The sequence below is a fragment of the Saccostrea cucullata genome, unplaced genomic scaffold, assembly GCF_032062105.1.
Source record: "Saccostrea cucullata isolate Sc308-1 unplaced genomic scaffold, CSIRO_AGI_Scuc_v1 ctg15328, whole genome shotgun sequence".
NCBI lineage: Eukaryota > Metazoa > Mollusca > Bivalvia > Ostreida > Ostreidae > Saccostrea > Saccostrea cuccullata.
This window is the reverse complement of record NW_026918873.1, coordinates 1-13,529: the sequence shown is the minus strand read 5'-3', so window position 1 is coordinate 13,529 and position 13,529 is coordinate 1. Positions and strand designations below refer to the sequence as shown.

The following is a 13,529-nucleotide window of genomic DNA, read 5'->3' as shown; positions in this document are numbered from 1 at the left end:
AAAATTGTTGACTAGCTCAGTTTCATAGAAACTTCATATCTAATGAATTTTGACGAGTGCTATTGACTATATCTATTTATTGAACTTGACATTCTTTTTGACCTTGACCACATCTAAATTTAGATCACTTTCACAGAAGTCTGGAATATGTGCTATTTCTAAAAAAAAAAAACAAAAAAAAAACCGTCAGATTGCCAAAAATGACTAACAGCCAATGAATTTTGAGGCAAAATTTGGATTCTTCAGCAGACAGTTGGCAGTTCATCAGCTGTTGTCTTGCTCACTTGACCTTTTTTGTCTGCCGACTAATTTTGTGTCTGTATAGTCCAGTTTAATTTTTTTCTGCATCAGATTATAAATTAACCCTCTAATTCAAATTCAAAATTTCATGAAACCAGATTTGTTCAGCTTTTTATAATATTGGCAATTGCAATTTTTCAAAGATTTTTAAAAATATTGGGTAGGTATGGGCTGTCTTAGTTTATACATCCTTTTTATGACAGTTTTTATGATTCAGGTATTGATCATAGACTGAGAGAGCATATTAATAACTCTTAAATTAAATTTTCACTGGAAAAAATACAAACTTTGAAAGCCTGCGGTATTCATTGTCACTAGAGATTGTGTCCCCTAATAATCTGACAAGAATACTGATTGGTGTCATCTGATAATTATGAAGATATTGAATTCTGTTTACTGGGGCTCCCAGGAGGGGCTATACTAAACAACAGCAGCAAACAATATGAGATCCCTGAAGACCCCCATGTCACTTTGTCTTCGTTATACATTAAACAGCAAGGGACAAGGTTTCCCTTTATAATGTAATTTGGTCCAAGTGTTGGATCTAAGCAGGATTTATGTTTTGTAGAAATCAACAATGTTTCCACATGCATTCGGGGTTAAGTTTCATTGACAGGTTTAGAGCAGGGAATACAATATACCTGGATACTTGATATTTAGGAGAAAAAAAATCTTAACCTTAAATTCCATTTGGTTTTAGATGTAAAAAAAAATTGATATTTTACAAATATTACTTAGAACTGCATGGAGATTTACATCTATGTATAAACTATATGTTATGTTTAAAACTAAAAAAAAATTACCTTACAATTTTGGATGTGGTAATATTGTTATTTCTTTCTTTTGTAAAATGACACACTTATTGACTTATATACGTTCAGATCAGTGCGAACAGCTTATAATTAAAAGGTTAGGTATTACCTCAGAAGGCCAAGCCACATATAATTGGCTCTTCACTGTGATTCTTGTATCACTTCATGGTCAATATTTTACTTGCCAGCTGCAGATACCTATGAATATATGGACATTGATTACTTTTATCGGGGAGCATGTAGTGATGAGCTCCTCTGACACGGGTAGAGAGTGGATTACTCGTTATAACAGACCGTCTTTGTCTCCTAATAACACTTGCTGGTTGTAGTTATACTGGATAAGTTTTAGTTATTCAGCCACACTTGGTTTTCACAGTCATTCCTGAATCTGTCAATTAGCGCTGGGAATTCTAGTGATTTTCTGTCATGCTTTTATAGAACATGGAGGACTATTCCGGTAGGTGTTTAGAAGAATCACTTTGCTTCCTTATTATTATCTGTTACATTGTATAAATATCTATAACCTGTTTTAATTGTAATTACAAATTTATGTTTTAATTTTTTTTTTCACAGTTTCCTACTAGATACAATTTACCGGTATCTAAATTAACTTCAATACATGTCTTTTAAGTTAAATTTCCCTCTTGTATTAAATAATTGTTGAATTTATGCAGTTATATATACATATAGTTGTATCATCTACAGAAAAATGAGTAAATTAAAACAATTGTATGCCTAACATTTTTCTGTAGATGATACAACAATAATATTGGACTTGTTATTTTTTAAGAAGATATCTTAAAGGCCTATACCAGTAGTTTACCCTGGGTATATCTTTAGTGTGCATCTGCAATGTCTTGTGTATAGTGACAATAACTTTAGGTCCATGCAATAACTGAACATTTTGCACTAATTATTAATATCCTACATTTTATTAGATTCTTTTAGGGAATGAGAGAAATGTGACCCTTAAAAACAGGATCTAGATTCAGAAGATTAATAAAAAAGGAATACAGAGACTTTCACTGTGAATGTTACCAGCCTATGAATGCCTATAAATGATGGTCTCAGAGTGGATTGCTTGTCTAGACAAAAGGTATGTTAGTTTTCTTTTATGTCAAAAAGGTATGTCAATTTCTTTTTTAGGTCACCTGAGTCACTCAGGTGACCTATTGCTATCTGTTTTCGTCCGTCGTACGTCGTTCGTCGTACGTCGTTCGTCGTCAATCGGTCGTAAACTTTTGAACATTTTCAGCTTCTTCTCTGCAACCACTGATTCAGAACCAATTTCAACCAAATTTGACACAAAGCATCTATGGGTTAAGGGGAACAAAAATTGTGAATTTCATGATCCCTGCCCCCCTGGGGCCTGAGGGGTGGGGCCAAAACCATTAAAATTAATGCAATCTTTAAAAATCTTCTTCTTTACTCCTGGACATCAAGCAGTCAAACTGTTTGCATGATTGTAATCAGCGTTGAGTCCTCTACCAAAATTGTGAAATTCATGGCCCTGGGGTCAGGGATTCTTGTGCTAGGGCGGGGCTCTATTGATTATATAGTGAAAATGCATTAATTCTTTGAAAATCTTATTCTCTGCTCCTGGGTATTAAATAAACTAACAAAGTACATTGTTATGTTGAGCAAGAGTGCCTCTACCAAAATTGTGAATTTTATGGCCCCAGGGTCAGGGGTTCTTGTCTTAGGGCGGGGCTCTATTGATCATATAGTGAAATGCATTTATTCTTTGAAAATCTTCTTCTCTGCTCCTGGGTATTAAATGAATAAAGTAAACACATAGTTATGATGAGCATGAGTGCCTCTACAAAAATTGTGAATTTTATGGCCCCAGGGTCTGGGGTTCTGGTGTTAGGGTGGGGCTCTATTGATTATATAGTGAAAATACATGAATTCTTTGAAAATCTTCTTCTCTGCTCCTGGGTATTAGATAAACTAACTAAGTACACAGTTATGATGCGCAAGAGTGCCTCTACCAAAATTGTGAATTTTATGGCCCCAGGGTCAGGGGTTCTGATGTTAGGGCGGGGCTCTATTGATTATATAGTGAAAGTAAATGAATTTTTTTTTAATCTTCTTCTCTGCTCCTGGGTATTAAATAGACTAACTAAATGCATACTTATGATGAGCATGAGTGCCTCTACTAAAATTGTGAATTTTATGGCCCCAGGGTCAGGGATTCTGGTGTTGGGGGGGGGGGGGGGACTCTATTGATTATATAGTTAAAATGCATGAATTCTTTGAAAATCTTCTTCTCTGCTCCTAGGTATTGAATAGACTAACTAGGTGCATACTTATGATGAGAAAGAGTGCCTCTGCCAATGTTGTGAATTTTATGGCCCCAGGATCAGGGATTCTGGTGTTAGGGCGGGGCTGTATTGATTATACATGTATGTTGAAAAAACATTAAATCTTTGAATATTTTCTTCTTTGCTCCTGGGTTTTAAGCAGATGAACTACCTATATAGTTTATGAGCAAGGGCCCTAATCCTCAAGAATTGTAAATTTCAAGGCCCCAGGGTCAGTTGTACCATAGAGGGAGGGGGGGGGGGGCTATACTTATATACAGAAAATGAATGAATTGTTTGAAATGTGCTCCTTGGTATTAATCAAATAATTTTGAAAAGCAAGGATGCCTTTCCAAAAATTGTTCAATGTGTGGATCTAGGCCTTAGAGTCAAGGGTTAATGTGTGGTAGCGGCACTACTGATTATTGCTGAATATTACTGATTTGTTGAAATGCATTTTTTGTTCCCCTACCCTGCCTATGGGTATTAAGTAACCAAACTAAGGAACTGCTAAGTGTATAGTTATGATGACCAAATTTTAAATGCTATAGTATCTGGCTTAAAACATGGATCAAATTCAATCACTGGAAAGTTGTTGAATAATGCTCAGGTGACCTATAAGGCCCATGGGCCTCTTGTTATGTCTATAGTTGTCTAGAAAAAAAGTAGATCTATGTTGAGGTTTGGTTTTTTAGCTCTACTGGTCAGAGACCAGAAGAGCTTATGCGATGGTAATGCGTCCGTCGTCCGTCCGTCCGTCTGTCTGTCTGTCTGTCTGTCTGTCCGTCTGTCTGTCTGTAAACAATTTTTCAAAATGCTACTCCTCCTACAGTTTTGGTCTGATTTCAATATAACTTGGCACACAAGTAGACTACACTAAGATACATAATTCTGTGTATCGGTTTTTGATTTCATTGAACGGTGTTGCCGTGGTTACTAAAAATAGAAATTTCTATAAAATTCGTTCAAAATGCTACTCCTCCTGCAGTTTTGGTCTGATTTCAATATATAACTTGGCACACAAGTAGACTACACTAAGATACATAATTCTGTGTATCGGTTTTTGATTTCGATGAACGGTGTTGCCGTGGTTACTAAAAATAGAAATTTCTGTAAAATTCTTTCAAAATGCTACTCCTCCTACAGTGTTGGTGTGATTTCAATATAACTTGGCACACAAGTAGACTACACTAAGATACATAATTCTGTGTATCGGTTTTTGATTTCGATGAACGGTGTTGCCGTGGTTACTAAAAATAGAAATTTCTGTAAAATTCTTTCAAAATGCTACTTCTCCTACAGTGTTGGTGTGATTTCAATATAACTCGGCACACAAGTAGACTACACTAAGATACATAATTCTGTATATCGGTTTTTGATTTCGATGAACGGTGTTGCCGTGGTTACTAAAAATAGAAATTTCTGTAAAATTCTTTCAAAATGCTACTCCTCCTACAGTTTTGGTCTGATTTCAATATAACTTGGCACACAAGTAGACTACACTAAGATACATAATTCTATATATCGGTTTTTGATTTTGATGAACGATGTTGCCGTGGTTACTAAAAATAGAATTTTTTGTGAAATTTTTCAAAATGCTACTTCTCCTACAGTGTTGGTCTGATTTCAATATAACTTGGCACAAGAGTAGACTACACTTAGATACATTATTCTGTGTATCGGTTTTGGATTTCGATGAAAGGTGTTGCTGTGGTTACTAAAAATAGAAATTTCTGTGAAATTCTTTCAAAATGCTACTCCTCCTTCAGTTTTGATGTGATTTCAATATAACTTGGCACACAAGTAGACTTCAATAAGGTACATAATTCTGTGTATTGGTTTTTTACTTCAATGAACGGTGTTGCCACAGTTACTAAAAATAGAAATTTCTGTTATATACTCTCAAAATGCTATTCCAAATACAGTTTTAGTCTGATTATAATATAATGTGGCATGCAAGTAGACTATACTAAGAACATAATGAGACTTATTCAAGGATCATTATCCTATTTATTGCTGTTGTAAAGTTTCAATTCCCAACTGCTTAAGTACTTTTCTCTTCCTTTGCTATATAATAAGTACAAACCAGTAGAGCTTCAGTCTCGACAGAGACTTCTGGTTTTGCCTGGTCTAGACAAATTAGGTAACCGTTTTAAAAGAAGAAAAGTTGTTTTATCATGAAACTAGTCTGCCTTGTAACACATTTTGTCAGTTATGGTGAGCTTTTTTGTATATGTACTAAATTTTTGCTTAAATCCTTAAGCTTCAGAGTATTCTTTGAAATTTAAAAGCACCTCGTAGTATTTATGTGACATTAATTGATCCTGAAACTATATACATGTGTATATACTTTTGTATTAAAAGACAAACTATATCAATGATTTGGGGACATATATTGATTTTTGTGGTATTATAAATTTGTCTATTTCAGTTAGAGTTTTAAATTTCACTTGAAAAGAGATAGGATGGGTTGATTGTGTGTATTTTGCAAGTGCCATATGTGACCAATTGACATTCAGTGGAGTACAATTAAGTTATAATTAGCTGCTCATCTGTAGCCATTACTTTATAAGTCACTTAAAAATAACAAAATGCCATTAGATACCTGGTACACATTAAGCTAATCAATGTGTGTACATTGTAACTGTATCCTCACATGTCTAGCGTGAACGCTAATTACTAAGCTGATAAATTTTTCATGGGAATTTAATACCAAGGTAATGAAATTGGTTAATATTAATCTAATCAATGTTGGGTGAATTTAATGTCACCCAACACTTTGCTTTTATACAGTATGGTATTATTGATATAGAAAAATACTTTGCATACAAACGTATACACTGTGAACAGGGTTATTTTCGCATTACTTTATTTTTGCCCTTTCACACTTGCAAAAAATTTTGCCCAGGTTTAAATTCACCCAGTCACAATTTTGTTTAAGAAAATATACTGTACTCTTTAAATTCCTTTTAAAATTTGCCCAACAGAGGTTAGGGCGAAAGAGGCGAAAATAAAACGGGGGCGAAAATTTCCCTGTATACTGTATATAGTACTCAAATTGGAAAGAGCAATTCATGTGGATGCAAAATCTGAATTTTTTTTCTTTAGTTATGGGAGAGGAATATACACACAATACACTTGTAAATTGTCCCTTAGTGCAGTTTTTTGGGATAAAAGAGAGATCTTTATGGGAAAAATAACTTTCCTGATGCCACAGAATCAGAATTTTTCATTTGTGAAATAAAATTTATCATACAATTTTTTTTTCTCTACACCATGAATATGACTGGGGCATATACAGTTTGTCATGTCCATCTTCCATCCTTCTGTATTTCTGTCCTTTAATAACATTTTGCATTAGCACAGTTTAAAAGAAACTTTTCAAATATTTTATCAAGCGTCATGTGCTGATACATATTGATGAGAGCTTTTTTACTATCAACATTTTTTTTTACCTTGGCCCTTTTCTCAACCTTGAACTCTAGCAATTTTCTTAAATTAGTGTTTATCTCAGCTTCATAGAAACTATTGAAGATATGTATTTTCATGAAATTTAAAATTTAAAATATGCTGATACATACTGAGGAGAACTATTAAGCTTCATCCTGGGCAGGGCATTCATGATCTATGGACATACGTATACCGGTACTTATTAAATTTCACACTCTCGAAAAGATTTTTTAATTCTCTGATCACTACAACATCTCTTCTTGTTTCACCCCAACTAGCTCTTAATTATATTATACACTTATCCACTGGGTGTGAGTGGGATAGCTCTTTTATCAAACCCGCGACAGAGAACTATTCCCTGAGGGCTTGCCCGAGGGGAATAGTTCCTGTCAAGGGTTTGATAAAAGAGTTATCCCACTCACAACCAGTGGATAAGCATTTTATTATATTTATACTGATGTATAATTTAATTTCTGATGTTTGAATTTCTTTGGAGAAAGATAATTCTGCAAGAATAATCTGAAATCCTGATGACGTCACAATGCTACTGAAGTCATTATGACATCATCAGTTTAAAGATTTATCGCTGGAAATCAAAATTGGCGGCAACAATTGCATGAATATTTTCTGAGGGTGGATAGCAAAAACTATACCCCGGGGTATAGTTTTGCTATGCGTAGACTATAAAGGATAGTTATTTTACCTTCTGAACTTTATATAGAAAACATTTTAACAGAAGTATAATAAACAGAATTATTATCAATACAGTCCATTCCAATCCTGTCTTTTAATAGACCATGTGACAGAACTGGAGAAGAACTCGATCTGATTTACTCACATTTAAAGAATCTGAAAGCTTTTGAGAAGTTCCACCCCAGCCTTCTCCAGCAGATCTGTGTGTATGGGTACTATGAAGACCTGGACAAAGGCGTTACATGTAAGTTACATTGTTTGATCACATATTAAACAATAATTTTGTTATGGAGTATATTATTAAGTAACTACATCTCTCTGACCTCTTTTTTGAATTTTATTTTTAAAAAATTCATTGGAATATCTGGAATAACATTGATAAGTTAAGTTTTATACATGTATTGAGATTATTTTAAGTCTTGAACAGTAGAAATATCAAAGTTCTGTCAAATTTTAATACGCAGATCGAGTCCTTACCAATTACATTTATATCTTATAGTGTTCCGCCAAGGGGATATTGGGACAAACTGGTACATTGTGATCTCTGGAAGCCTGGAGGTTCTAGTGTCAGAGACAGGGGACCACAAGGTAAATCTAAATAGTTATTCAAGGTCACCTCAAAGAAGTCAAAAAAAGTGAGCTTATGCTGTGCCCCTTATATCAGTTTCCCATAAGATTTAGGAGCAGGTCCATTTCCAAGTTACAATGAATTCTTCCTGGTCCTGTGCCCCTGACATAGGTGTTCCAAATTACAGTTTTAGGTGCAGGTCCATTCTCAAGTAACCATGAACTTTACCTAGACCAATCTTGCATGGATGATGTATCAAGAGGTATGGATACATACTACCAGTCTTGCTTCAGAGGCTGCACCTGAGATCTATTTTCTGTATGAGTGACTATGTTAAAATTTTTTGTTTTTGTTTTTGAGGAGGTTCCTTTCCAAAATAAGGCCTGACTTGACCAAACTAACATGGATGATGGCTCAGATCAAACTAACATGGATGATGGCTCAGATTAAGTTAAGATTGTGTAGGGAAAAAATTTCAAGAAACACAGTGAAACTTGAGTGAAAGCTTTAATACGTAGTGTATATTCAGGATTGTTCACATCATGTTCCCCGGAGTAGGGTAGGGGCACAATGGTTGATCAGAGTTCTTTATAGAAATATATAGGAAAATTCTATATAAAGCATAGCAAGGTCATAATTAGTCATATTTAAAAGGATGTATCCACAGAGAATGTTGACTTAAGTTTGTTTAAATCTTGACCCCAATAGATAGGGTTTGACCACAAGAGCAATTAAAGTTTTAATAGGAATACTTTGAAAATATTAAGAATATTAAGGAGGAAAATTTACTGATGGAGGACAACAGGGCATTGGTGACTTAGGTGAGCATTGTTGCCCATTGGCCTCCTCATACTGACGATACAAAAGATTAGAAATAATTTTTTTTTAATTTGCATTCTGCACAAACTTTACAACATTGGTAAAGTTGATACAGTACATAAGCCTGATGTTGAAACTCTTTACACCTTCTGCAGGGTATAATTTTCTAGTATAATAGAAATAAGATTAAATCCTCACTGACAGACCTACAAAACACATCTAATTGCTTCTCACCATTTTCAGTAAATTGTATCTTCAAGGCTCAATTTTGAGTTATTTTGATCTAAGACAAGTTGTCGGACAATTTTTCTGATTATGTATATGTGAAATATTTAACTTGATCTGAAATTGGCATCATTGTCTTCTGTTACAGTAGTTCTGTCTAGAAAACCTTAAACTAAGTCAATTAAACCATAAGTTCAGATGTCTGTCTGAAAATTAAATTACCAGTACAAATATACCACACAAGGTAGAGAATTATGAAAAAAAATGTTTTACATCATAAAGTTGACATTTGCCATAAATCTCAACAGAATGTGCTTTTATCTAAAGATATCTTACCCTATGATGATCCAGAAAATGTGTTAATTGCTTAATAAAAGCTAAAGATATGGTGTCATTAATGGTTTGGCAAAGTTCAGAAGTAAATGCAGTCAGTTGATATTGTCATCCCCTGGTAATTTGGAATAAGTCAGGTATGATTATATGGGGGCGTAGCCAGGATATAGTCTGGATTTTACGCATCAAATATGAATTCTTACTCTTGAGTATAATGATTTATTTCCAAAATGTAGTTTCTTTTTTTTTGTTTATTTTTCTTCAAAAATGAAGCATATTCATGTAAAAGTAACGAGATAAGAATCTAAGTACTAAAAGTACTCCAAGGTTTTAATCTTAAGATACACTGCATGATTAACAACATTACATTGACCATTTTACCAATCATGGATTTCCTTAGTATGAAATAGTCATGCTAGCCCAGATGATAAGCACTTGCTCAGATGCCGGAAGGTCTTACGAGAAAGTTCCAATCTCAGCCATGACTGACCTAATTTGATAAAAAAAACAGATAGCAACTGTTCCTTTACCATGCACTCGGTACCTTGAAGTGAAAGTTGGATTCCTTCTGATGAGACCTTATAAACCGCGGTAGGCATTAACATTATAAAGATTCCTCACTGCTCAATGGCTTAAGTGCTGAGTAAAAGTCAAAATTTGAAGCCCTTCACTGGTATGTGGTGATATTTCTATATAGGTGACATATTCTCAAATGGGACCTAAAATAACATACAATCATCTTTGCTTCAAACATTGTTCTCCCATGTTTGCGATTTACTGTAAACTAGTTTTCAAATGATGTATACTGTGAGTGCATCATTCAGTACTGTATGTACAATATTTGGCAGAAATTGACTTTTGACCAAGTTAGCATTGATTTGATTCAGCACATTTCTTAATATTCTGAATTATGTAAATATGTGCAAGTTATTTAGCATTGAACTTGAATTATTATAGGGGAAGTTTCTTTCCACCAAAAGCGCTAAAAAGAATACACAGCCAAATGTAATACATTCACAATATTCTACCTTACCATAGCAAGATTTCAGCCTGTAATCAATGTGAAAATTCCATTGTCAAGTCTGATTTTTTGGGCTGTAAAATTTTTTAAATTTAATGTATTGTAAAAAAGTTTGGCCTTGAAAACTTATAAATATAACTTTCCAGTCATGATATACTCAATTCCACTATTTTTTCAGCATCCATGTACTCATTTCATTCACCTTTGAGCTAATGAGATGTTTTGTGGGCTTGAAGAACTTTAATGATAATCCAATTATCTCTACAAAATGGCCAGCATCAATCATGACCCTATTAATAGAACATCTAAATCATTTACAGTAACCATTATTGTGGATGATAACATATTGCCCAAATGAGACTTTTCTTTCCCTTTGCAAGCTTCTATTAATTTCATAAATAATGGAGTTGTAATTAGTACTAACATGAAAGAGCCACATATATCTCATCTATTTCTTATTTATTATTTGTTCTCAGGGGGATTTTGTCTGGGGATCTTAATGTTTCATTAAAAAAAAATGAATGGATTTTGTCACTATAAGTATATATTCTATATATACAGTATATTGTAGAAGTGGCAATGTTTCTGGTGAATTTAATTTATTCCATAGTTAACAATAAGCAACAAAATTAAAAAGCTTTATATGACTATATGCAAATAGGGTAACTTTCAAAACAACTTGATTTAATGCCCACAAATTATTTTTAGCTCTGCAAGTACCACAGCTGAAAGTTCAAGTGATCATCCCTTGTCCACTTGTCCATCTGTAAACTTTTTACATTTTCAACTTATTCTCAAGAACCACTTAAAGTTGTAACTTTAATCAAAATTGGTACAAAGCACCATTGGGTGAAGGGGACTTTATAAATTATTAAAATGAAGAGCCATAATACCCTTACTAGGGGAGATAAGAAAATAAAAAAAAAATGGGATGGGGTCATTGAAAAATCTTTTAAAAAAAAACATTATGGCAGAAAAGCTGAAACTTATGTGAAAGCATTTCGGTGTAGTGTAGATTCTAAATTTTTCAATTCATGGCCCATAGGGGTAGAGCGGAGCCATGATAGGGAATCCCCAATTTTTACATTGAAATGTATAAGAAAAATGTTTTAAAATTTCTTCTCTAGAACCCACTGAGCCAGAAAAGCCAGAGCTTATGTGGAATCATCCTTAAGTAGTGTTAACTCAAAATTGTTCCAAAAAATTACCCCAGGCATAGAGCGGGGCCACAATATATAGGTATTGTTATGGGGAAAATCTGGTAAAGAGCAGCGGTACCAAAATTAAACCAGGTGAGCGTGATGGCCCTTGGGGCTCTTGGTTCACAAATTGATGAAATTTATCTCCAGTCCTATTTGTATATATGCATTTCCATGTTCTGCAGATTTGTGGACCCCTTATTATCAGAATGGGGTCATGATATCAGGTCATAATTTCATGAGGAGAACAAATCTTAAAAATCGTTCATGATAGAACAGCATTATTAAAGTCACTCAGGTGAGAGTTGTGGCACATGGGTATCTTATATTGTGTAATACATAGGAAATTCTTTGCTATGTTTGGTCTATTTTTATACATGTATATCATGAATTTATACAAGTTAAAAAGAAAGATATGAGTATGAAGAAAATATGAAATGTTTCCATAAAATCACTAATACATGAAGCTATGTATTTGGTCCTTTAGCTTTTGATCTTGTTTTAAAGGATTATTTAAGAATTCAAAGCAGATTTACTAGCTATTTTGCACTTTTCATTTATAGTTCACTTTTAGAGATGTGTAGTATGGTACATCTAAAGCAAAGGAAATACAGTGTTGTTTCTCGCCAATAGAAACATATCCTTTGCCATAAATACATGGCCAAGAAAAAAAATTGGGGCAAATTGTCTCCTCATTAAATTTGTTTCTTATTAAAAAATTGGCATTAATGAATTCTAATCACGCAATGTGAGACTAGGAATATCAATAGATATTGACAGACTGAAAGGAAGAAGTCCTGATAATGATGGAATAACAAATAAACCCTCCTTTCCGTTCTCATTGTAATTTCACTTTAAACTATTGATTGGGGAGGGATAAATTGAAAGATTCTTACCCAAGGCACTGAAATTGAGTTCATTAGAGGCTGTTGATACATGGCAATTCTTTGCACCTTTCCCCCCTAATCCCAGAAAATAATTGCTGGGTCTGTACCATTTGTACAATTTAGCCCTAAAGTAGATTAGAGAAAGATCTCTTTCCTTCTAATTATGTTCAAGAAATAAATTTTATTGATTGTTTATCAGTTTTCCCATCATTCATTTCATCTGAGATGTTTTTTTAGGCTATCATGTAGCCATCTTTACTTGTCTTGCCTTTCTCGGTAATTAAGTTTATAACTTCCTTCTATAAACTTGCAAGTATTAGTGCCGGTTAACATTGCAAAATGTTTCTGGTTAATACATGTATATATGCAATGTTTTTCATTGCACAGTATTGCTGGTTAATATCTAAGTGCTGACTTTGTCATTGCACCATTCCTGTAATTCTGGCAATAACTTAAAATGTTTACTAATTTTCTGCAGGAGTCATATTTTAGTGTTGTTGAGTGTTTGTTAAATGTCTGTATTATAAATTGTAATCAATAATCAAGTATAAATTAGCACATATATGATGATTTGGTTTAATTAATCGTCCCTGAAATTGTCAAATTCCATACAAATCATGGCTCCATCTTTGAAAAGAAATGAATTTTCAGATTGAACATATTGAAAGTAATGGTTGTGTTTCTATATTCCTGACTGGCAGGTGCTGGGAGGGGGATTATGTTGATTCCAAAAAGAACAAGGTTCACTTATGGCCTTATTTGGCCCTGTGAATTTCTGAAAACCCGAAACCGCATAATTTTAGTTAACAATGCACTAAATATCATTTAGACCTTTGGTGATTGCATGTCTATGAAAAATGATGTATTTTTCTGGCCAGTCAATGCATAATGATGCCAAGAAATGCATCAGTTTCACCAT

The 13,529-nt window shown here is 33.8% G+C and overlaps 1 protein-coding gene across 1 annotated transcript; it reads left to right on the top strand.

Annotated features, from left to right (window-relative positions):
• Nucleotides 1-2,111: 2,111 nt before the first annotated feature.
• Nucleotides 2,112-8,146, top strand: LOC134273059 (rap guanine nucleotide exchange factor 4-like; the record flags this gene model as incomplete). Its single annotated transcript, XM_062755230.1, has 3 exons — nt 2,112-2,208; nt 7,660-7,802; nt 8,058-8,146. Coding segments are annotated over exons 1-3 (270 nt in total), but the record flags the coding sequence as incomplete, so codon positions are not given.
• Between the last annotated feature and the right edge of the window lie 5,383 nt (nt 8,147-13,529).